This window comes from Mchenga conophoros, linkage group LG11, assembly GCF_057382185.1.
Source record: "Mchenga conophoros isolate Kocher_MC1m ecotype Shallow Benthic linkage group LG11, M_conophoros_male_GT1.1, whole genome shotgun sequence".
NCBI classification, from domain to species: Eukaryota; Metazoa; Chordata; class Actinopteri; order Cichliformes; family Cichlidae; genus Mchenga; species Mchenga conophoros.
Window position 1 is genome coordinate 7,578,879 of NC_140536.1, and position 26,713 is coordinate 7,605,591.

A 26,713-nucleotide genomic window follows, 5' to 3' on the forward strand; every position below is an offset into this window, starting at 1 on the left:
ACACAGACAAAACCAAACAGTGACACATTGGGCAAAGAAAAAGACCAAGAGGAGAAGAGAGAAGTAAGAACTTGATTAATAAGGAAGTAAATATAGGTGCACAGGCAGCTGTTTGGACTGTCTTGATCTAAGACAGGGCTGGTAAGAGAGGTGATCAATAAGGCCAGTGGACAGATGTCAGTGAATCACCTCTGCCCGATGTACACATACAGTACATCGTGGTTACAAATAGGGGAAAACAAATTAAGAAGTTGAGTAATACTTTTTTCCTTCACATCTAAAATAATATGCCATCTGGTTATTTATTAATTTTGAATAAATAAACCATTGAGCCCTAATTAACTATACACATAGCACTGGTTTTTATATATCCCCTTAGGTGACTGCTAGAAACACCAGAGCTGTAAAACAGCTGTAACAAGTGAGGAACAAATACACAGCTATAGTCCATGGATGCATGTGCATGAATAACTGTGTAATTGTGTTAAATTATTAGAATGGAGTCAAGATAATAAACAAAGCCCATTGAGAATTAATTTGGATTTCTGTACCTTACACACACACACACACACACACACACACACACACACACACATCTACTGCAGGCAAATGCACAACCTCTGACACTTGAGGAACCAAGTGGGTGGTGGGGAAAAGGTTGGGTAGAAATCTTCCTGAAGTGAAATACATCTCTGGCAAACATTAGATAGATTAGATAGGATCGGAGACTGATTTACCATGTTGGTTTCTCCCTGGCAGCCGTTATCTGACCACTGCCTGGCTGATTTATACTCAGCGACGTGCTGGTATCAATTAGAAGAAACCTAAAGGAGTCATTACATAACCAGGAGAGGCCCCTGAAGACCTTCTGGGATGGTAAGAGTAATAGGAGTAATATACTGTCACTCACCACAGAAATACACTACTCACTCACCACAAGACCACTATAGGACACTAGAGGAAACTGGTTTTGTAGCAGGGGACGCTATCGGCCAAAATAGCTCAGTGCAAAAAGCTGCACGTCAGCCAAGCCATTACAAATAGAGTAAATATGGGTTCAATGAGAGCTGCAAGGCGTAAGCAGATCGTGTATGCAAGATATGCATTTATTCCAACACTAAATGCAATTTCTCATATGAACGCTACATATGAAGCTAAGTCTATGTGCTACACAGAATGTTTTTTTCCCCTAAAAGTGGAATTTTTATTACATGATATTCTTTTAGCCAGCCTAAGGCTGGGTTCTGACAAATTATCAGGTTTTAAGCTGACTTTGAGAAATCTTTTTCAAACAGCTTCGGGCTCCGTATGGATGCTTTCAAATGTAACTCAATAAGAAATGCCTCTTTTTCTTTGGCTACTCCAATGGTATGTATCCATGTGTGTGTGTGTGTGTGTGTGTGTGTGTGTGTGTGTGTTGGTTGGATATGAACAAAAGTAGAACAATTAAAAAAAAAAGAGTTGTGTGGCAAACTAATGGCGAGTAATAAAAGATATAAAGCAACAACTGTATGAATAGTAATTTACCTTATTCATGAAGATGTGCACTTGCTTTCTCTTACAGTCACTTAGTCTATCTTTCTCTATAATCGAAAAATGTAAAATGTACTAACAGCTGGGCACTGTTTTGACAGAGTATACATAAAAAAAAACACTCCTAGAAAGTACTACAAAAGAGCTTTTTAAGAGAGTAACGGTACTTTCTTACTAGGATTTATTAGGAAAGTACTTTTTCTCTCTAGAAAGCTAGAGGAGCTTGTTTTGAACCAAACATTTTGTACAGTCCCTGTTGGAAGATTTCAAAGTTTTGATGGTTGTAAAATACTTTTACCTGTAGAAAAGTGCAAGTATCAACAAGTGTGTACAAAAGCAGGCACATTAGATGATAAGCCGGTGGACTCAGAAATCATGGTTTTAATGATGACTGAGTCTTATTAAACTCATATCACCTAAATATCGACCTTTTACATTTAATGTCAATAACAATGTAAGATCAGCATCAGGCAGAAATGTGAGGTAAATACCTGAACAGACCGGACCCCTCTTCCTCACGTCTTCTCTGTGACATAGTATTTCTGTTATTAATGTGCTGAAAATAATTTATTAGTATAGCGAGCGTGCCACATCACAGCAGATAAATATAAATCTTTTCTTGGCTTGGCTTAACTCAGCTGCTCTTTCCTGACCACTGAAGCAGAAATAATGTGATAGATGGAAGAGAGTGGCTTTCTTTCAGCAGAGTAAACAAACTGACATGATCATAATTCAAAGATTGGCCAAAGAAACAAAATAAAACTTGAACTGAAAGATAAAGACAGGACATAAAAAAACAAAGGGTAGCTTTCGCTTTGTTTCACAATAAGAATTTTTCATTTGCAAGTGCGCTGGAGTAAAACACAGGGAAGAAGAAGCTGGAGGTCCACACAAGAAAGGGATTGAGAGCAAAACTTAGCCTGTATGCGCAAAAATAAAGCACGCTATAGGAACAGGGTCTATGGACGTGTGGGTGTGTGCATTCTTAGGAAATCAGGGGCACTCTATGAGCAGTCAGAGAGCTGAGAGATTAGGGAGGGTCTTGTTTCATGGACCCCAAGACATCTGTTCTCTCTCTTTTGCACACCTCCTTTCTTTCTTTCATTGAACTACAAATGCCCCCCTACCTTGGGGAGTGGTGATTCGTGGATGGAGGGAGGAATGCGGGGCTTCCACTTGCTTTTCATTAACACAGGATCTGGTAACACACCTCACTGTCAACCTAATCCCCTCTCTCTCCATCTTGTCCCCTGGCAGAGAGGGGGTTGCCAAGACCAGGTACAGAGCCCCAGATGTTGCATGGATGATGAAGACAGGGTAGGATAAGGTGAGCGCAATGACAAATATTGGGGAGATCTTGCACTGGACACAGTGTGGCCTCCCTGTCCTCTCTTATATATGTCTACATGTGCCTTATGCCTCTCTCTTATGGCCTTATGTGCCACCTATCTTCTCAGCGAGTATTTCTCCTTTTCCCAGCCACAATCCATTTCCAACAAGCTCTTTTCTCAACTCCCTTGTTCCTGATTTAATTAATCTGCTTTAACTTTATTCTCCCTCTATTACTTTATCTTCCACACCCCTTGCTTCTCTTCTTTCACAACTTCTCCCTCCCACTTCCTCCCTCTCCCGTTTCTCCTTACACACACAGGCCTCAACGTGAGGTCTGCTCAGGATTTGCTCCATCAGTCTTAGCCTGCCACTGAGGACCAGCACAGCAACAACAGCAGCAACAGTAGTAATACATACTGTAGAAGCAGTCGCACTACATTCTCCTGTCTTATATCTCTCATGTTCAGCTACTCCCAGGGGGGTCATTCCTGCTGACTTATTGTGGCAGCTCAAAGGCTCAACCTTACAGAATGGGAATCCCAACCTTTATCTTTGGAAAATTCCAAGGTATTCGCTTTCCAAGGCACAGAGTAGGCCAGAGTGGTGAGTGATGGAGGCAGTGCAGCTAAGGCTAAAAGTCAGCAGATACATCTAATGTCACTAGTGATCAGTCTGTGTAATTGGAGACAGTTTGTCTCCTTTCAGTGGCAACAAATCTGGAAACGCTATGTGAAGAAACCCATGGGGAAAAAAGCCGTGTGTGTTGTGATCTATAAGTGTGCTTAAGTTGTCAAGTAAACAAAAAGAAAAATCCGCATGCAACGGGGTGAGATAAACATGTTATTCAGTTTGCTTTAATGTCTTACCCCATATAAACAAGAGGCTCTTTACAAGCATTTAGTGCCACGTAAACTTCCCAAGTCTTACTCAAATCATGGCTCAGCATGTGCTCTGAGAAAAGGCGCTGAAATGAAATATCAGTCTTTAATGAGATCGGTACAGAGGATCTAAGATGTCTCAGGTATTTCACAAAGCACTCAGATATGATGTAAGAGGAGTTGAGTAAAACGTCTGCCATACATGATGACAGCATTAGTTTTATGGCAGTTGTTATAATGTCTTGTTCGGAACAGACACGCATGAGGTTATGTTTTTCGAGGCGTAACAACAACCAGTATTTCAAGACGTTTAGAGCCAAACTGAGGATGAATAACCCAGTGGATGTCAATAAACACCAGTGGTCCTGATCCCCATATTTTTTATTTGCATCAAGTCAGGCTCTAATGGCTTGCTTTCAGTGTGCTGGTAATTGTGGAGAAAACAATACCCATGAAAAGTCAGTTCACGGCAAATCAATCTGTACTTCCTGTGTTTACAGTAAACAAATCAAAGAACTATTATGAACGGATCTCTTGAAACGTATTACTGAGTGCAAAAGAAAGAGTAATAACTATAAATAGTAGAGTCATTCAAAAGCACAGTGAGTGGGACGGGATTAGCTTTCATACTAGCGCTATTGTCTCTAAACTGCTTTTTTTCCCACTGCCTTGCACACACAGTTTCAACTGTGTTTATCAAAGTCAACACATCAAAGATGGATGAAAGCTGAAAGCTGGTGAAAATCAGTTCAGGGCAGCACTGCTGAGTATTGTGTCACCGTGCAGTTATGCAGATTCGAGTAAACAAAGTGCAAATTGTTTGAGGTTTTAATTAACATTTTTGACAATCATTTTATCTGAAGTAACCCTATATAACAACATCTGTAAAACAGATGCAGGCACTTAGGGAGCCTTGTTTCAGCTTGTCCTCGTTCTTCTGCAGCCCCAGTAAACAGAGGACGTGCCGCTCAGGGCACAGAGGTAAAAAAACATCTACCTGAATGATAATGAGAAAGTCTTCCTCCTCATCTCCAGCACGTCGCATGCCATCTCCTCCCCCCTAATCCCTCCCCACCACCACCTATTTTATCCTTCTGTTTCCATCTACTGTCCAATTTAGAAGACGTGCCAAGAAACAGCAAAAGTGAAAAACAAACTAAAAATCCCTCATCATCTGTTATAGTGCGCCGGCTCACACCCAGCTGCACAAAGAAATTGGAAGCTCTTTAATTTACATTAGCATTAGCGGTTCTGATTGTCATAATGGAAACACTGTGAAGCCTCCTGGATAATAGTCAGTGTTGATGAAGGCAGGGTTTGGTTCTAGCACAAAAACAAACATCTTGCCCTCAAACACATTCATACATAACTGCGTGAAAAAAACTGTCTCTCTCATGTCCAAATGCACACATACCCACGTAATCAAATACACCCAGTCCTACAACTTTAGACCCAAGACTAACACAAACATCTCACTTCACAGTTTACTGTCAAACCCTGTTGTTGGCAGATGAGGACTTTGCTAGCACATGTAAAAAACAACAATATTCCAAATAATAATAGAAGCAACAGTGCGATCTGATTCCCAGTGTTCATCACTGGGAGTAAATGACTGAATGTAAAACCTTCCAAACAGGCAAAGACATCATACAACAAGCATGGAAAGAAAATACTTTCACTATTGGTATGCAGTGACATAGTGATCAATAGATATACAGAAGCTACAACTCATAAAGAGGCACACACTCACCAAAACAATGGTTTAGGCTTTTGCTGTTGAATTAAACATATTGCAGAGTAAACATATTGCATTTCAGGCATATTTTTTAATTTGAAGGAATAAAAAAATGTAATCGAGGTGAGCACATGAATGAACAATCTGTTCTATACTACATTTTGTATAGGATATCTGGAGCACTTTGCAACAGTACTGTATTTTCAAGGTGCCTGGATTCATTGCTCTCTTGGCCCAAATGCTGAGTTCGGGTACTAGACAAATGACACGCCACAGAAAAGCATGTACATTTAGTACAGAGTATTACAGAGTCTTAAATTTTGGTTACTTCTGCCAAACAGGGTGAAGTCATGACAGATGTTTCCAACATAGCTCCACCTGTTTCAAGAATTTCCTTGAAGCAAGTAGCCATATCTTGAAATATAGCAGAATGAAATGGATCACATCACGAGTTTGATGTTTTTCAGTTTTCACAAAAAGAACATGTAACAATGAGTCATTTAAGGTCCAAGCCCATTTTTAGCAATCTGCAAAATAATGACTCACGGTTCTGTTTTCCTACTTAACTTCCATGTTCACAATGTAAACTGTTCTTAGGCAATACCATTAAACTGTTATCCATTAGCTTTCCTTCAAACATCAATCGCTATCCCACTAAGAGAAGCACCTTATAGTGTCATCAATCACAGAAGCTCCATTACCATCAAGTCTGTCTGAAACAGACCAATCACTTCAAGGACACAGGATTCGCCAACTCCCTTTCTAATAGCCTCTGGCCCCAAACCAGACATTCTTGTTTTCTTCCTGTAAGATCACTAGAGCTCCTCAGCAGTCTTGGACAAGGATTATTAATTTAACTGTTCACAGGCGCTACTGTCAATCTAGTCCCTAATTGTGGGTTTTTTGGCTTCAGGATTTGTTTTTTTTATGCTGTAATTATATTTTCCTTACAAAAATAAATTTGCTTCTTGAATTGTTGCAGGTAGTACATCCGGTGAGCTTATGTTTGTGTAGCTGTTTCGCTAGCTGTCAAAGTTGAGCAGTAGTGCTTCTGACTACTGGTAGATCCTCTCAGGGAAAAGCCACTCTCACTAAGGTTAGGGACTTCACGCGGGTTGACCATCTTAGGGAAAAGTTCCCGTCACCTCTACATCGCCTGTATGGGTGTCAAATATGCACCATCGCTAACAGATTCCATCTCTTGTGAGCATTACCATGTAATGATAGGAAGAACCCTGTAGCGCTGTTTGCAAGTGTCGGTAGCCTCAAAAGCAAATTGCTGCTTTTCCAGTACTGTGGCAAAGCCCAGTGACAAACCAAACTCAGCTGACACTAGCTGGGTGGACATGTTCGAAGACGCAGAGGCCAAATTTCTTTGTCTTTCCAAACAGCTCCTCGACTCCAGAGAGGAACGCAGAGAAGAAGTTGAGCTTGTTGATTGATCCCCTCAGAGACAATAGCGACGAGGATGAGGAGGATTCTATTCTCCCTCTGCCCAGTGATCTATCACCTTAACATCATCACCACTTAAACCATCAATTCACATTCACATCAAGGAGCCATCCTTCCCAAGTAAAATGGCATGTTTGAAAGCCTCCATGTACTAATATGGTCACCCTGATCCCAGCTTATTAGGTTGAATTGTTTCAGGACATAAGCCTCCCACTGGATGACTACAACTTGGGAGAAGATATGTGTTGTTATTGAGCTTATTCTCTAGGTTTCTGGGTTTCAATGTAGGACTATGGCTGTATCATAGGCCTGGCCATAGTAGGAGAGAAATCACTGTAGTTCAATCTCTCCAGCCTGCTTGACAAGCAAGTCAATATGGATTCCCCATATGAGCTTTCACGTGCTAAGGAGTAGTTTAGGAGAGGCAGTAACCACTGTGCAGGGTAGTGACTTGAGGAAGAAGCACGGTGATGCTTTTGACCTTTGCCTTCCCCACAAAGTCCCACTGTAAGAACCACTGCCGGCCTTCCCGGTCTTCACAACGACAGAGTGCAATGTAGATTTCAACAATGTAGGCTTCAGGGGGCTGGAAAGTAGTGTCCAGTCCCCTGAGGAGCAAGTGTCCTACTGGCCACAGACACAAGAGTATTACAGTTAAACATCTTTCACTGGCATTGTCACCACCCCTGCTGCTGCATCAAGCCATCATCCCTTCCTCTGGAGGGAAACAAATGACACACAATATATGAACTGTGGTTGCTGCCAGAAGCACAGCAGGCAGCACTCATGGAGATCCGTGCCCTGAGCACTCGATGGATTGTTTATTGTTCCTTCCTCCCCCAAAGAAGCAGCGTGAGGAAGATGCTTCGTTCTAGTCTGAGCTGTGTAACAGCTAACAATGTATTCCCCATTCATATTCAAGGAACAGCACAAGTTCCCTCATTGTTTCCTGTTTATTCACCTCCCTTCAACAGTTTGTGGGATCAGTTCAGAGAGAGAGGTGTGTGGTTCAAAACAAAAAATCACTTTGAAAGATTTTTCAAAATCCTAGAAGTCATTAGTCCGCCTTAGACAACTTAGTGAAGCTTTCATGGTCATGTTGAAATGCGCTTCCCATCATAAGATACCTTGCTTGGATATTAGAGAAAACATTACATGTACATTCACTGCTGGTCCCTCTGGTTCCTGTTAAGTTGACCTGTAATAATCCCCCCCCAATAAAACAGGTTTACTCACCTTCTATCCTAGACCCTGGCTTCATGTTCAGACTTCCTGCCATGGCAGACACTGATACTGTCATGCTGGGCCTCATTGGATGAGTGTCAGTCTCCATAACCACTAAAATCTGGGCAGTCCGAAGAGAAACCTTGTGAAAGGTGAGTGCCAGCGCCCCAACACTGCTGGCTTTACCCAGGGCTGAGGCCTGATGCTGTTTGTCTGCACGAGGAGGAAAGGCCCTGTGAAGTGTCTTTGCAGGGGAAGAATGAGGGGTGGAGGAAGCAGACGGTGGTTTACTTGAGCTGTCCCATGTATAGTTTGGTAGGATTTTATTCTGGTAAGCTTTGGCCTGCTCCAGCTTTGCCAAAGTGGGACTGATTTTCAAGGGACGTGATAGCTCCATGTTCAGTTCAGCTGTGGAGAGAAAAAAAAGCAGATGACAGACAACAAAGCAAAAAAAACAAAACAAAATTAAAGAGTGTTAGTCAATCTGTGCTGTTAGCAAACTTTACAAACAACAACGCCCTCTGTGGACATGTGTTTGTGCACATCCTGACTTATATTTATGAAGTGCTGAGTGATACAGAAAACTGGGCTGGAAGCAGAGAGAGCAAAGTGTTTGAGCAGGTAATAAAAACACAACTTATTAGACAGAAAAAACAAAAATACATCCTGATGGAAACAGACTAACTAGATCTCTATGGGAATCTGTTTTGTTTGCATATAGACACACACACACACACACACATATATATGTATATGTGTTATATATATATATATATATATATATATATATATATATATATATATATATATATATATATATATATATATATATAATATAGTAACAATTTAGAATTATCCAATTGTAGAGCAGGGCCTCTTAAACTATGTCAAAATGGGAACTAAAATTGAATAAATTCACTGTTGGCTGTGGTCTTTGGTCTTTAAAACCTGCTGTTGAAATTTGGAAAAACATAAATGGGATAAAATCCATTTGGGGGCTTTAAGACAAGGCAGGCTTCATCAATGTCCCACTGAGCAGATTTTCAGCTATCTGACCGACCCATGGGATACTAAATGGTGCTGTGTCTCATAAATCAAACTTCTCTCTTCTTCTAATCACTCAACTTTGCATGCAAACTGTTAAAAGGACAGCTGGGTCCAGTCTCAATCTCTTTCTTCTCCTCGTCTTAGATGGACACATATGCACGCACAAATTCCTGATTGTCTCGTTGTAACATCCTAATGTGACACTGCGGAATAGCAGAAGAGAATGTTTTCTCCGTGCCAGCCGCGTAAATCTGAGACCACTCTCTCCTGTTCAATCTCTCTCTCACTCTCTGGTGCTCTGCAGCCTTCAAACACTTGACTGGAATATACAGAGACACATGAATTAACTCAATGCCGTTTTACACCACTTCCATTATCCCATTTTTCCACTTGCTCATGATGATGGGAGAGGGAAGCAACCCCCCCCCCACAAAAAAAAAACCCCAAACCAAAACTAGTGCAGCTGTTTTTCATGGTCTCATCAAGAGCCCAGTGTTTACAGCCTCTTAAGGGTTTTAGGCCCCCTGTCTACCTCCTCTCCAGGTAAGAGCACTAAATGACATGAGCGGGAACACTGCCAAGAGTGAAAGGCCAAAACACACACACACAGACTGAATCTGCCTTCGGGATACTTTCTCTTTTAATTCAGCGGAAGTAAAGCACATGGTCAAATGGAAGGATAACTGCAGAGACGAGCTGGAGGAAGGATAGGTGGAATTTGCTGTGCAATGTAGCTTATCATTTCCACTTGACTTATCACCAGGAAACTTTACAGTGGTGAAATAAATAGCTGTATGCAGCTGTTCATCCAGGTTTCTCTGTTCCCCTTCCCATGTTACTTCACCAATCCATTTTCTCCCCGTCTGTTTCATGTAAGCCATCTTTCTGCTTCTTCTCTCTTGCTCAGTCATTTCTATCTTTTACTCTTCCTCCACCCACAACCTAATCAACCCATCCCTGTAATCAAGTAAAGATGTCCCTGATCAACCAGCCAGAGCTAGTGCCATGGCCTGGCTCCCGGCACATGGAGACCTGGTACTCATTATCATTGTACTCACTCCAAAGTTCCTTTCTACACCCTACTGGTCCTATCCCCCCACCAACGGCAGATCTGAAGTGATGGCAAGGTATTTCTATTTTTTTCACTAATCTGAAACTCACCAAATCAAACTGAGTAGTGCAAGTCGATACGGCTAACTATAACCCAGACTTTTTAGACTGGAACTCATGGTTATAGTTATCCTCTTGCATGTAAGGCCCATGTCTGAAATAAGGTACTAACCTTTTAAATAACGATGATGAATAAAATATTCCACTAAACTGTGCATTAACTGTATATACTTTTAAAGAAAAGTTAGATTTTAAAGAAGAGTGAATAAATTCCCTCCTGCTCGTAACCAGGATGTCATAATGTATGAATATTTATTGTTAAATATTAAATGTCCATTTCTATATTTAAGTATTCCTTAAGGAATAGTGGGAAAAAGAGTAAGTTTCCTCCTTTTTATAGTGTGAAATGATTACAGGCCACTGCTATCTATCGGGGTTTAGTACTGTGAAGAGACAGCCACAGCATCTGTACAGCCTCCAGTGTTTTTTTGCAGATGTTTATCAAATTTCCACATATCGAACAAAACGTGTTTTTTTTTCTTTTCTAGAGCTGATCATCTGTGAGAAACAGAGACAGATGTAGGAACATGTGATTTCACTAGGCAAAGATGACATAAAAAGAGGAAACTTTAACCTCAAGAGGGAAAGAAAGGCTTTTAGGTTTTACAGACTGAAGTGTAAATTCTGTATTTATGGATTAAGATGTGACATCCGATAAAGCCTTCCCTCAACCATATATACTGTAAAGTGAAGGAAAAACATAAATGTCACTCTTATTTTAAACTGCCAGCAGCGTGCCAGCAGGGGCCATGGGTGACTGGGATTTTTTTTTTAAGGCAAGAAATATAAATATTGAAAGAAATGTGGTGAAAAAAAGTACATTAACAGCAATGAGATTCACATATACGAATGATTTAGCTGAAAACACTGATGTTTGCCCTGAATGTAACAAATATTTTAAACTGGCGACTGTCAGTAGAAGGCTTGTGCAAAGAGCAAACGTCCAGCCTGAAGGCTGAAAGGTGGTGCTCGCATACTTTTAAATAACAGGCCTTAATGTGAACAGGCTGCAGGGACTCACAGACTGGCCCTTCTCAGGTGTCAGCCTCTATTAGCACTGGAGAAAGTGGAAGATCAAGGTCTAACAGAGGTATACACACAGGCACAAACACACACACCCCTCTGCAAAGTAGTGTGGGAGATCAAATACGTTTTACTACCCAGGTTACTGTGGCTTTTTGGCGAGGTCACGTGTGATGCTGTCCCCACTTTGAACCTGGCGTTGGTATATGTGATTATGCGTAACTACCAGAAACATTGTTTTCATTCCCACCCCCTCCCCTCTGAATTCTCTAGCTGACTTTCATGCTTGACACTTGACAGTGGAAAGCCTGTGTCCGACACAGGTGGCAATGTGTCAAATTACGCGGGACCTGTATGTGAAGGGCATGTGTTTCTTTCTGGGTTCGAAAGTGCAAACAATATTTTGGGGGGTACCTGTTGCTTCCCAACATTACAAAAAAGTCACTCAGATGACTTGAATCAGAGAGGGTCTGGATGGTTCGGAGGGGCACACCCTTGTATACAGTAAATGACAACATTTCTACGAACTCTGGTTTGACAGAAACCAGGGACAGAGAGCAGTGTTTCCAATTTGTTCAAGCTAATCTATCACCTGCTCCTTCTTTACAGAGGAAAGGCGGATCTCGACTTCGAGTGGTAGCAGTTACGATTCTGGACATGACTAACAAAAAATGAGCAGGGAGGGAAAGTATGCGTATTTGTGTGCTCACTGGTTGCTGCTCGTGTTGGGAAAAAAAACCCCCGATCCACTCAGGACTTTATCGTCTATGTCTCCGCTGGTCAAGCCTTGAACTCAAGTAGTTCTGAAAAGGCTGACGTTCTGTAAGCATCGGCATTAGTTATGTTTATGTGAGCGCGTGCATGTATTTGATGAGCAGCTGCTGAGTGGGGGTCAATGCTGAAACACCATCCAGTTTACAGTACACATGTTACAGGTGTTTCCCACTCAGCATCCTTGGGAGGGCCGCTTTGATTGGTCTTGCTGAATAAATGCTGCTGAAATTGCGAGCATATTGCTGTAAACACACAGCAAGATGTGGCCTCACGGCTGTCTTCTCTCCGTCTGTGCTGGGCTGAGATAAATTAAATGTGAAGAACTGTCAAATTAAAGTAGGGGCTGCCAAACATGATACACATAGCAGCACCCACATAGTTACAGAGACTTACACACAAATAAATCACGTGTAAAAACAACAGAAGGACAAATGAATAAAATGCTAAATGTGTTTGTTCTTCATAATCCCGTTTTCAGCTAGTCAATCCTAGTCAAGGCATTTCTTGAACTACTTAGTGATTCATTTATGAATTAGAAAATAATTTGTCAGCGTCCCGTCCAAATATTTTGTGAATAAGGGTCTTCTAGAAAAACAACCTCCGGTATTGGGATTCTTCTGCTCTGTGTAACTTCTTCCTTTTCTCTCCCGACCTTGAAGACGATAATTATCTTCCCCAGAGAGTTATCCAACTAAACAACACAAAGCTGAAAGTGTGTGTATGGATGCATGTGTCGGAGTGTGTGACTATGTGGTTGAAGGGGTGAGGAAGAACCAGTAGCATGTGTGGTCAATTCTCGAAATTTCCAGCAGAGCCTGACCCGGAGCAACCTCACACTGAGCCTGGATCCTGTCTGAGTCATGTGGTATGGTTTTGTGTGTGTGTGTGTGTGTGTGTGTGTGTGTGTGTGTGTGTGTGTGTGTGTGTGTGTGTGTGTGTGTGTGTATAAAGAGAATGAATGTGAGTGATTGTGATGCAGCTAATCCTACTGAGAGAGAGAGATAGCTCATCTCTTTATTAGTTCAAGGGAAACACCTGACTGTAATTTCACATTATTGGCATCTCATAAGATTGGCTCAGTTTATCATGCCTCCTTACGGTTTATTACAAACTGTAGGGCCTTGACCCATTGTTGTGATCTGTACGCTCGAGTGGGATGGCCTTCGTTGTCCTCCAGGAGGTTTGATCACTGGTGCATCTTTATTTATAAGGCCCTGCTTGGACAAATGCCCACCTACATTTGCGATCTGCTCACACGGAGAAGTACTGTTTCTTACAGCCTGCGTTCAAGCGATCTTTTATTGCTCAATGTTCCATTTGCCAGAACTGAACTGGGAAAGAGGGCTTTTACTTATGCTGCCCCTTTCACATGGAACATGATGCAAAAAGACTGGAAGATAGCAGATCTTATTTCATTAAATGCTTTTAAGTCCAGATTGAGAGAGCCAGAGAAAAATGTTTTTAAAATGTAATTGTTATTTATAATATGTATGTAACTTTGTAATTTCAACGTGTTGTCGCCTCTTGGCCAGGACTCCCTTGCAAAAGAGGTTTTTAATCTCAATGGGACTTTTCCTGGTTAAATAAAGGTTAATAAATAAATAAATCTCCACTTCAGCTGCACTCAGGCATCAGATATAACTACAGTATAATTATCATTAGAGATATAACTCTGTTCAGTGAAAAGGACAGGGCTTCTATAAATAAATCAACACTGAGCCATATACACTTTTTAATAACCAAATAAACTGAATCTATTTAATCCACCATGCACCTGAGCGATAACTGCTCCTCTTCCTTACCCTTTTCCACAGGCAGATTAAAGCATACCAATGTTGTAGGACACTCTCTTTCCACTCCTTAATGTACATACTGTGAAGTATCATTTATTACCATATACCTTAAAATCTGTTAAAACAGTTATGCAATCTGGACTAGTGCAAAGGTCTCACTCATTGGTTAGTGGTGTCACTGATGGATCTGGTTGTGTTTGCTTGTACTGTGTGATTGTTGGGGTGTACATAGAGCTGCATTGTATTGTGTTGTGGGCCTCCAGGTGGACAGAGCAGCTAAGGGCTTTCAGCTGACAGCAGGAAGTAAAGTGTGTGGGAGCAAGGGAGTGATATGCTTTGCTAAACTATTATCAATAACACCTCCAGTCCATCCTGTGCTCCCTGTATACACACACAGTATATGTTCATGATTGTATGCATGTGGAAGAAAGACGGTGTCAGTGAGTATGCATCTGCAACATCTGGCCTGGGTTCAGGGAGCTGAACTCTGGATGATGTTCTGCGCCTACACACGCTCACAGGGATAAAAAGGTTGTGCACACTGAGACTCAAAGGCCCACTCACACTTTTATTTATTGCTCTTGTATTTGTGTAGAATGTCAACCACACCCTTAGGTCAAAAACCTTAGCTTAAAGCTACTCATATGGATATCATATCAACCTAAAAATAGAGAACCAAACACAGTGACAGGCAAATTCAAAGAAGCATGAGACTACACGCTTAAACCCACAGGGGATTGTATTGTACTGTTCAAAGAAACGGACACCTGCGATATCAGTGGCTTTCTGAAGCAAACATCCATAAGGTTACTTATAATTTTCTCATCATGTGCTCACATGTGTGTTTACTCGTGTGCAGTATATAGAAAACTGGCTGTGAAATTGCTGTTTGAACTGCTGTTATAAGACTAAACACAGAAAGAAAAACAAGAACTTATGGATAAAGGTAAAGTGACTAAAATGAACCCAGAGCTGAAACTGGATTTTTGGATGGTATTATACACCAGAGGATGTTGTGCAAGTCAGTGCTAAAAATGAAGCATGTTGTTGTTTTAACTAAAATACAGCGCTGTGACAAAGTATTTAGGCCCTGATTTTTGTATATTTGTCCCACTTAAATGTTTGGGATCATCAAACAAATTTAAATCCAAGTAAATACAGAATGATGATTGCATATATTGAGGGAAAGAAGCCATCCAAACCTACCGGGACCAGTGTAAAAAACCCCCCCAAAAACTGCCCCCTTTTGTTAAATCCCACCCGCCTTTTTTGCATGAGTATACAAAAGTGTGTGCGTGTGTGCACGATTCCCACCTGGTCCATTTAAGAAATCTTTAATCTGGAGGCAGAGCAGAGGGGGAGGAATCCCCGTTTTACTGTCCACCTCTCCTGCTACTGTCTGCAGCCAAAACACATTGTAGTCCAGAGATTCTGGTAGAGTCTTTCCCGGGTCTGAACAAAACGAGGCACATAAAAACTTGAATAGAAAAATAAAAGGTCATACATGTCAACATCAGGAAGTTTCACATTTATTAGTTTGAGTGAATATGACTCATGGGAGGAGATGGAAGTCAATTTGTCCAGGATCTACAGTTTAATAACAAAATTCAAATCCATTTACCCTTTAAAAGTATCCCCAGCCATCCCCAGGAACATATTTATCTCTCTCACCTAGACACTTGTAGTCAGCAGCTACTCCTCTTAAGGACACATCAAACACAGACAGCTCCATCCTCTGTTTGCGGTGGTGACAGCTGAGAAGGGCAGAAGGTTGCATCACCTGTAGGTACAAGAGGGGTTCCAACACCTGGTCACCAGCCCCTCTTCTCCCAGGCTGCCTAACTATGGTTACACCAAGTGCTTGACGGGCTGAGGAGCGTGTCGGAGTAGGCAGGCCATCCAGGGAGAGCAGGTTGCCTCTCAGCAGTGGAGAGGCCGGCTGGGAGGTGTTGCTGTTGAGGATGTCCTCAGCAGTCAAGCCAGCAAGTGAACTCTGGGTAGCTGGAGGCAGATCTGGAGTTGGGGATGCCGAGGCTGAATGTGACTCAGACTGGAGGCTGGTCTCAGGCTGGTTGAGGGCACTCTTTCCAACCTGAATCAGATAAAAAGGAATCTATCTATCTCTATGAAATCACTGGAATTTGAGGATCTTACTTTGGGTCTGTTGACCTTATACATATCAAATTGGGCTGTTTGGTGCTGCTTATAAAAACTTGAACCAAAAAACATAATGTGCACTTTGTGTAGATGTGAGCAAGTTTAATTTATCAGCTCCAAATGCACAACACGGTTATTTGTTTGCTTTTCTATCTCGAGTGGGCTTATGTTGAACTGGTGCCCAGATGTCTTTGAGTTCCACATCTGCTTAGACTGTGGGAATGATTTATCAGCATAAATACACACACAGTATATTAATGTTATTATGTGGATAGATGAGCACTGATGGTCCATGTTGCACTATATTAAATTGAGTATATGAAATTGAATTGTTATCATTTAGACTGTATGAAACTACTTTTATCAGACACACAAAATAATTACAAATTCTATTTTCAATTAGACAACTGTACAAAATCAACCTGCTGTAAAACTCAAACATGATAACTCTTATAATAACATAATAATACTGCATTCTATTGTACATGTTTTCTATTATAATTCTAGACACGTGGATAACAAAGAGATCCAGAAACTGATGCGTGCAAGAGCTTCCATGTGACAAGCTTTTATTATTTACCTTATCCGCAGGCTGCATCTTTTCCGGTGTGCCAGGAGTATCCGACAGAGAGGGAATTGCCTTTGGAGGGCTGGAGCAAGCATAGGTCATCACAGACAGCCTACTAGCGGTGAGAAAGATGTCAAAGGGGATAAAGCTTAGGTTCTTGGTAATGGTGGACTTGTGGGAGGGTCTGGCAATGCAGTGGTGACTGGCCCCGCTTTGTTGCTCTATTTGCACAATACGGATGCGAGCGCTGTCGCTGCCGAAGCCGCTGTCCTGTCCAGTCCCACTGTGCCGCGATGAAGAGTCAGCGCCCGCTACGGGGTCTCGACCACCTCGCGTCTGCTCATGCCGACGCAGCTGTATATAAAAACATTGAAGGGAAAGCCATGTTGACACAGATGCATATGTTCTTGGCAAAAAAAAAAAGTGCAAAGGTTATTAGCATTAGCAGGACGAGAATAGGAGGGAAAAAGAAAGGAAAAAAAGCTTTTGTGTTTTGTGTTTCTGACCAGAGCACAACAAGGTTTGCAGAAAACCATAAAAGTCTAGGTAATGTATCTTAGCTTTATCATGTTTGCTTTTTGTAAATTGATAACAGCTACCAGCAGCTAACGTAAGCAGTATGGCTACTAACCTGTGCAAGCCATGAAATTATAAGGTAAAGAGTGTAAATACACAATAATAATTACCACTTTATGATAAAAAATTATGGTTTAAAAAAGAGAAGTCTGTTTGCAATAAAAGACATGACCTTATCTCAAACCAAAGCAAGCTGGTGTGTTAGCATCACCATGGAGATAAGGGAAGCAAATGAAACTGGAGAACATTTGCTGTTTTGTTTTTTTTAATCTATAAATCAGTTTCTTGTGTTGGTCCTGGCTTTATGAGAGAACACAAATCAAATAACTCATTTGATTGAATCCATGGACAAATTGACCAAAGAAGGGAAGCATCGTACAGCCACAGAGACATTAAAGGCATGCTCTGGGACTTTTTACTGTGGTCTAAAAATCATTTTGCACTTCTTACAATATTGGAAATGTCTACAAAAAAAGAGCCTCACCCCAGAAAATCAAAATGTTTTGTGTAGTTACTGTGGTATTGTGTATGAAGCAGCTGAGATTTTATGCTTGGCTCCAGCTAACGGATGTCGGGAGGGTTCCAGCCGTTGTGGCAATAAAAAGCTTGCAGTGACAGATGATATAAATCAACGCGAGCACTGTTGCTGGATTTCAAGTGACAATGAAAACAGGCATCTTTATTCTGCTACCAAAGAATGCCATCTTCCAAGGCTACAAAGAATTTTTCAATTCAATTCAATTCAATTCAATTTTATTTATATAGCGCCAAATCACAACAAAAGTCGCCTCAAGGCGCTTCATAGATACAGAGAAAAACCCAACAATCATATGACCCCCTATGAGCAAGCACTTTGGCGACAGTGGGAAGGAAAAACTCCCTTTTAACAGGAAGAAACCTCCGGCAGAACCAGGCTCAGGGAGGGGCGGCCATCTGCTGCGACCGGTTGGGGTGAGAGAAGGAAGACAGGATAAAGACATGCTGTGGAAGAGAGACAGAGGTTAATAACAGATATGATTCAATGCAGAGAGGTCTATTAATACATAGTGAGTGAGAAAGGTGACTGGAAAGGAAAAACTCAATGCATCATGGGAATCCCCCGGCAGCCTACATCTATTGCAGCATAACAAAGGGAGGATTCAGGGTCACCTGGTCCAGCCCTAACTATATGCTTTAGAAAAAAGGAAAGTTTTAAGCCTAATCTTAAAAGTAGAGATAGTGTCTGTCTCCCGAATCCAAACTGGAAGCTGGTTCCACAGAAGAGGGGCCTGAAAACTGAAGGCTCTCCCTCCCATTCTACTTTTAAATACTCTAGGAACAACAAGTAGGCCTGCAGAGCGAGAGCGGAGCGCTCTAATAGGGTGATATGGTACTACAAGGTCATTAAGATAAGATGGGGCCTGATTATTTAAGACCTTGTATGTGAGGAGTAGGATTTTGAATTCAATTCTGGATTTAACAGGAAGCCAATGAAGGGAAGCCAAAACAGGAGAAATATGCTCTCTCTTTCTAGTCCCTGTCAGGACTCTTGCTGCAGCATTTTGGATTAGCTGAAGGCTTTTCAGTGAGTTTTTTGGACATCCTGATAATAATGAATTACAGTAGTCCAGCCTGGAAGTAATAAATGCATGAACTAGTTTTTCAGCGTCACTCTGAGACAGGATATTTCTAATTTTAGAGATGTTGCGCAAATGGAAGAAAGCAGTCTTACATATTTGTTTAATATGTGCGTTGAGGGACATGTCCTGGTCAAAAATGACTCCAAGGTTCCTCACCGCGTTACTGGAGGCCAAGGTAATGCCATCCAGAGTAAGAATCTGATTAGATACCATATTTCTAAGATTTTCAGGGCCGAGTACAATAACCTCAGTTTTATCTGAATTAAGAAGCAGAAAGTTAGCGGCCATCCAGGTCTTTATGTCTTTAAGACATTCCTGCAGTTTAACTAATTGGTGTGTGTTATCTGGCTTCATGGACAGATAGAGCTGGGTGTCATCTGCATAGCAGTGAAAATGTATGCTATGTCTTCTAATGATACTGGGAAGCATGTATAATGTAAACAGAATTGGTCCTAGCACTGAACCCTGTGGAACTCCATAATTAACCTCAGTGTGTGAAGAGGACTCTCCATTTACATGCACGAATTGGAGTCTATTAGATAGATATGATACAAACCACTGCAGCGCAGTACTTGTAATACCTACAGCATGTTCTAATCGCTCTAATAGGATATTATGATCAACAGTATCGAACGCTGCACTGAGGTCTAGCAGGACAAGCACAGAGATGAGTCCACTGTCAGAGGCCATAAGAAGATCATTTGTAACCTTCACTAAAGCTGTTTCTGTGCTGTGCTGAGCTCTGAAACCTGACTGAAACTCTTCAAATAAACCATTCCTCTGCAGATGATCTGTTAGCTGTTTGACAACTACTCTTTCAAGGATTTTTGATATGAAAGGAAGGTTGGAGATTGGCCTATAATTAGCTAAGACTGCTGGGTCTAGAGATGGCTTTTTGAGTAAAGGTTTAACTACAGCCAGCTTGAAGGCCTGTGGTACATAGCCGATTATTAGAGATAGGTTGATCATATTTAAGATCGAAGAATTAATTAATGGCAGGACTTCTTTGAGCAGTTTTGTAGGAATGGGGTCTAAAAGACACGTTGATGGTTTGGAGGAAGTAATTATTGAAGTTAACTCAGAAAGATCAATTGGAGAAAAAGAGTCTAACTTAATATCAATGGTACTAAGAGTAGCTGTAGATAATATTACATCTGTGGGATGATTATTGGTAATTTTTTCTCTAATGATAAAAATTTTATTTGTGAAGAAGTTCATGAAGTCATTACTAGTTAACGTTAAAGGGATGGTTGGCTCAAAAGAGCTCTGACTTTTTGTCAGCCTGGCTACAGTGCTGAAGAGAAACCTAGGGTTGTTCTTATTTTCTTCAATCAGTGATGAATAGTAAGATGTTCTGGCTTTGCGGAGGGCTTTCTTATAAAGCAGCAAACTATTTCTCCAGGCTAAATGATGATCCTCTAGATTTGCTGCCATTAGCTCCCATGGGATAGATATGAGACAAATAACTAAAACTAAATGCTACCTACCAAATCACTTGCTGGACATGTTTCCAGAACTGACATATATAGCTGGAATATCCAAATGATTTGACTTTTTGAAAAAATTCCCAAATGTGTGGAAACATTTCTAGATGCTAAGAAAAACTGTTTGGATCACAACACACAGAAGCACTTTGTTAAAGTGGAGCAGAGGGTGACGTAAGAAAAAAGGAAAAAATGAAAGAATGCAAACAGGTCTCATGTAAGCATATAAGGTGGGTCTGGTGTGTTTGACCACTACTTCACATCAAAAAAATCCCTCCTCTTATACTCTACAGGTTTGTTAGACGCAGCATGAGTAGTCAGTTACTCACCAGTTCCAACACCACAGTTACACCATGACTGAGGCCTATCCCCAGTGTTTCCCATCCATGTAAACAGGAACAACGTCAGTTTCGATTAGCTACTGCTGTCTTTTGAAACATGATGAATTGTAAAACACAGGAGACAGACCCAAGGTGTGTCCCATTCTCTCCCACCCTCATCTGCTCCAGTCTGCACATGGTTGCTATTACAGCATGTACTCTCAGCTGCCCCCTCTCTTTCTCTGCATCACTCCCTTCCACACACCCCAATGAGAATTTTAAATGTATATTATTGCTGTGGCGGAGATAGTGTTTCAAGACCTCCAGGCAAACACTAAACCCACTGGCAGCACATTAGACAGAATACTTGACTTATTAGATATTTCCTATTCTAAACAGTGTCATCAAAGGCTAAGAACAAGAGCCATATAAAACGCAGCAGCATGCCTGCCTGCCTGTTCTGTTCAACTGGGCTCATGTGTGGGGCTTCCATAGGATTGGCCTAGCCAGATCCCCTTCCTTTCTCTGCCATAATGAGGACAGGATGTGTGCATTTCTTTTCTGTAGAAATGTCAGACTTTCCAAGCAATGAGGAGGAGAGAGAAGGCAGAAAGGGCCTGGACTTGTCTCCATGTGTGTTAAGTTAAGCGAGTGAAACTTGCATTGAGGTAAGGAGGTATTTGAAAAGGTATTCAGCAAAGGCAAAACATCCCCTCCGAGGAGCACCCGACATTGGAAGGGACAAATAAGCTGCATAGCAGCTGGGAAAGAGCGAGCCAGCAGAACCTGCCAGACGCTCTTTATGCTTTTCTCCCTTCCCAAACGTAGGCTGTACACATGCATTTACAATTACAGCAAATACCCCATCTTCTCTTTAACCACCACTACTAGCAGAGTGCCCCCTAAGCAAATTTTTGGTCTATATTTAGATGTGCTTACAAGTGGAATAAGGGATGATGGGGAACACAATCAGAGCCACGCAGGAAGAGAGACAATGAAAAAACGTGCCAAATGCACAGTGTTCATAAGTTCGTGCATTCAATCAGTGTATTCACAAACATGTACGCATAAACACACATGAAGTCAGTGGCTATTCAATCACTTTAACTTGCTGCTTCTTCTTCTTGCAGCTTAGTTAGATCCCTATTGTACCTACTAACTGGAAAAAAACAGCATGTATACAAAGAAAACATATACCTCTATATGCATTAACTTTATACCAATTTATTCAATTATTGAGGGCAATAAATTTAAAATACAAACATTGACTGTAACTACAGGACCAGTCCCAGCTGGAATCCCCTTTTCCAGCTATTACTTTCTATTATATTATATAATGGCTTCACTGGAAACGCTCTTTCCAGATCCCAATGCAATCTTCCTCTGGACTTAGGTGATCGTGATCATGAACGTGCAACTACGCACACATACACATCCCTCCACACCCGAACCCCCACCAGCCAATCGTGAGGTCATCCCATCAGAGTCTCCAGGCAGAGCATTCTGGAAAATGAAGGATAATCCCCAAAGTGTGAAACCATGAGTCTCCTGAGTGCCAATCATATCACAGTGCATCTGTGTGACTCCTGACCCCATTTCTATCAGTGTAACTCAGAACAGCTTGCTAAAGAAAGGCTAAGACTCGGAAGCAAGTGTCACATCATCCAAATGCCACCCGTTCACAGTGCTGGCTGGCTAGTCAAATATGACAGCATACTTTTTACATTTGAATATCACATATGCAGTTGATGCTTTCCAGATGAATGAAAAGAAAGTTGCCATTCGGGATCAGGGATCAGAGAACATGAAAATCTGGATTTTTAAGATGGTAGGGAAGTCCATGGTAGTCGACAGGAAAGAATAAAATAAATACGATCCAAGTAACAAAGGTGACTATTATTCCTTTCAAGACGGCCCATTTAATAGCCACATATCCAAACTGTAGTCCGACTACATTCAGGTTCTTATAATACAAGGATTCCCAAAAGTTCCCAGACTGAAATGGTGCAACAGGATAAAAACCCACAAAAATAGCACTAAATGAGACTAAAATTCCTTTATCCCCAAGCAATACACTGGCCACGTTTGAAGCAGACTGGATGAATGGTTGATGAGATATGTGTAGAGCACACAGAGAGGCATTTCTTGATTTATTAGTGAAATGCTTCAGCTTGAATTCCTCCAGTGAATGACAGGCTGTTGCAGTAGCCATAGCAGCCAGGTGAGGTCAGCTTAGGGAACTGAGCCACTTTTCATGCATTTTTAGCAGAAAAATGGTTTATCACATTTTTCCCATGTTCTCTTGTAACTCCAGTAGAATTCCCATTGAAAAACACGGGAAGTCATTACTAAATCTTTCTGACAGCACTATTCAGTTCAGCTACTTGCTTGCAAAATGCCTACATTGAAATTAACTTCTGTATCTTGACTACATCAAAGTTTATATGTTAAGCCCCTGCTGTGCTACCCACTTTTGTTTACCAGAAGCATAAAGCTGATAGCAGGCCTCTGTGTTATTGTGCCAATGAAGGAAAACTTCAATGCAGCAATACCTCATCTTAATCAAAATAACAATAATACTTTACCACATGCCATTAGAAACCACAACTCACTTGCTTATTTTCTTGAGGAAAACAGAGGAGGGAAGACATTTATAATATGAAGTCACTGCTTTGTACGCCATAATGCAGAACAAGAAAGGGCATCAAAGGCAGTCATTTAGCACACTAAACTTTGTTTCAATAACAAAGGCAACCTGCTATGCACTTTAACTGAACCACAACAAAGAGGTAAAGGAAGGTCGTGACCCCAGAGCTCGCAAATGGATGCCGAGTGCTTCGGCGTGACTGTCGACTGTACTTTAAACAGTGTACTCCAAAGCTCAGGGCGCCAAGTGGGGCCATTTTAACAAGCTCCCTCCACCCAGTAATGCTGGTGGGTGGGTTTACTCCGCCAGGGTTTAGCAACATGTTTCTCAAAGGAACACGAGAGACAATATCCGAACCATTTTGTTTTTTCCTTCCACGCTCCAGGTCCCCAGATATCTCTCCTTACTCCATTTCTCCATCTATTGGTGTGGACCAAAGGAATAACAATGTGGGAATATTTTGCTTACCATGTCAGAGAATCTCTCGCTCCTTTGATGCCACGTGACTCACAGGGGGAAAGCAAACACTGCGGTGACAGTAATAATTTATGCATGTTGACATTCCTAAAGCACTGGGTCAGTTGGAACACTTTTCATCCGGAAAGACCGACTGGGGCAGAAGCGAGGAGATGGCTGGTCTAAACAGAGGAGCATGAGAGAGGGGCTTGTGAAACACCTAACTGAAAAAACAAAGGAAAGATGAACCGACAAGAACATGAATACAGAGATGATGTTCTTTGGTTTCCAGCTGCCCTATAGTTTGGAAAAGCTCTGGCCCAGAAACAAAGATGCGAAATGATAAAGGCGGGAGAATGGAAAGAACAACTGTAAAGAGAGCGAGTTAATGTAGTCCATCTGGGGAACTACAGTTTGCTTCTCAACAAAGACCTGGCTCTGGAAGATGTGGCGACCAAAGCCTCTGTTTTATAATTGAACTTCAAAAACGTTTTTCTCTCATGCCTGCTCACGACATTAGCTTGCTTACAAATATTTTGCTACAAATAGAATGCAGATTGCCATTGCTTAGTACATCAGAGCAGCATCCAGAGCGCTGACATTACGCAGGCTACAGAAGTGTGCTCAACACGTTGAGTTTAAGCCCGAGGCCTTCCCAGTGTGACTCCAGGCCCTTGGAGAAGCTCGCCAAACCCACCATGCCCCGCTCCAAATCTCTGGCAATCAAGAATGATTTAAAAAGTTTGACAGATACCACCCTTAAAGCTCAACAGGAGATGTATTGCTTCAGTCACCCCCGTCAGATCCACCATCTAAACCCAAATCCTCACAATTATGTCGCACCAATCAAATCTACTGCTTAGGTTAGGGGTGACTGTGAGGACGTGCAGGAATTACCCCATATCGCAACAATAGCACAAGCTCTTTATATAATCAGGATGCAATGCAGTTGCCTAACTCGCCGAAGGAAGCGTTCAAAAGACGGCACAAGACAATTTCTAGATTAACAACACAAGTGTGTTAGTGAAAACAAACAAAGGAGGGAAAGCGGCCCGACCGTCATGATGCAAGTATTCAGAAATGATACACAGACTCTCTCTGCTCATCCGACATAATCTCTTGGCTGCAATCAGACACTGCTGAACAGACTTTATCACCAAATGCTTCCATCATTAATAATGAACATGATACAAGATAAACTAAATAAGCAGAGTTACAAAAGTGAAATTTTAAAGCTAAATGGAGGACTTGGCAGCTCGAACACCGCTGATAAATGTCGCCTGATGGCCTTTATGCACTTAATATGAAAACATACCGTCTCCCGTCCGATATACCTAAACAACTGCACCCAGGCTCGTAACATTTTACAGGGTACCTGTTTACAATAACTTGAAGGCCAGATGAGGGGGAAAAAACCATGATGAGAAGTCACAGTGAGACAGAAGCACCCTGGGGTCTGTCTTTTCTCTGAGCCGCTATGATCCTAGCCCCCACAGCAGCAGAATATTCATCAGACGTACTTTTCTTCTGTTTTTCCACAGGGATGGAGCAGAGCACAACTGGCTCTCGTTAGCCCTCACCATCACTGTTTATTTTTGAGATCTGTGTGGGAGCAATTTTCTAATCTAAAATACAGGCTCCAGTATATACCAAAAGTCCCTGAGTGAGGTGAGATTAACGGTGGTCAAAGTTGTTTCTGAAAGTGGGCATAAAAGTCCCTTTCGCTGAGCTACTGTGAGACATCTCGGAGCTTGACTTTAGGATGTTAGACCAGTGGTGTCTCTGTGAAGACACTGGCAGCGATTTTGCGTTCTTGACACATCTCATCGCTCGTTACATTTTCACTGGCAAAGCAAAGTGTGACACGCACCGTCGCTCATGGTCTCACAATAAAGAATAAAGCAGCAAAGTACCTTAAGATTTCTCATCCGAGGTTTTGGCCATACATCATTAGCTTTGGCGCTATGTTTTCAACAAACAAACAACAAAAGAAACCTCAAACTGCATTGTCTTCAGCATGACCTTGGCGGCTCAAGAAAGCAAATGTCTAAGAGACTTCAAAAAGCTGCAGAAATGCCTTTCATTAAGTCGTGGAGTGTTCTTCTGAAACTTGTGCTGCCTGCCAGCCATCTCTGTATTCTCTGCTTTAGTTACAAGTTTGTGAGCAGAGAGTAACAGCAGGGGAAAACAACAGAGTCCTGAGGTGATGTGAGGCTGTTTGGAGCAGGACAGGGTGGGAGGTGTAGGAGGCAGATGCTCACCAGGTGGTCTTATACAAGATTGGGAGCGATGCTGCTGTGATCAGCTCACGCTCCAGGAAGCCCGCACATACACGCTCACAATTTCGAAAAGAGACACAGTAAGAGCGCACCGCTTCATAAGTGAGGAGACACACACAAATATGCACTTAAGACTGCACTGAAAACTCAAAAGTGGCATGAAGACAAAAACAATCCTGGCTCTCTGTCTATTTACAGCAGGAGGATTGAAGTAATCTTCCTGTAATTTGTGCCTGGATTAGCTACGAGGGTCGAGTGAGACAAAAGCTCTCGGGTTCTGCATGTTAGGCTCTCAAAGGAGAATTATGTAAGACCCCCTATCCCCTGACTTGGCTGACCAAGAAGGACCCTGATAATGGAAACATACTGTAGAGGACAAGGCTAAACTAACAAAAAAAATGATCTGCAGACAGAAAAATGAACATGAACGTAGCTCAAAGGCTCATTTTAGGAGAACAAACAATTTCACATGTTCAAAGTAATGATAAACTGACTGCATGGATGGCTGGGGGGATTCAGAAGCAGCTTACATGGAAGGAAACACCTGTGTGAGGGGGCATCTGGTGATTCATTTTTGACATGTACACTGGAGCTCATCCAAGAAGACAAACTGAAGCAGGTGAAGTACAAAATCAAGCCCACGTCC

General features: G+C 41.8%; 1 protein-coding gene across 3 annotated transcripts in view; it reads right to left on the bottom strand.

The window, feature by feature from the left end:
- The window catches only part of vps13b (vacuolar protein sorting 13 homolog B), a 297,571-nt gene that overhangs the window by 69,057 nt on the left and 201,801 nt on the right, over positions 1-26,713 (bottom strand). For all 3 annotated transcript variants that reach the window (XM_085290668.1, XM_085290669.1, XM_085290667.1), the window contains 4 exons: positions 16,699-17,040; positions 15,633-16,053; positions 15,276-15,413; positions 8,167-8,562 (listed from right to left, as the gene is read on the bottom strand). In XM_085290668.1, the coding sequence (XP_085146794.1) occupies positions 8,167-8,562; positions 15,276-15,413; positions 15,633-16,053; positions 16,699-17,040 (1,297 nt within the window). The remainder of the gene's footprint in view (positions 1-8,166; positions 8,563-15,275; positions 15,414-15,632; positions 16,054-16,698; positions 17,041-26,713) is intronic.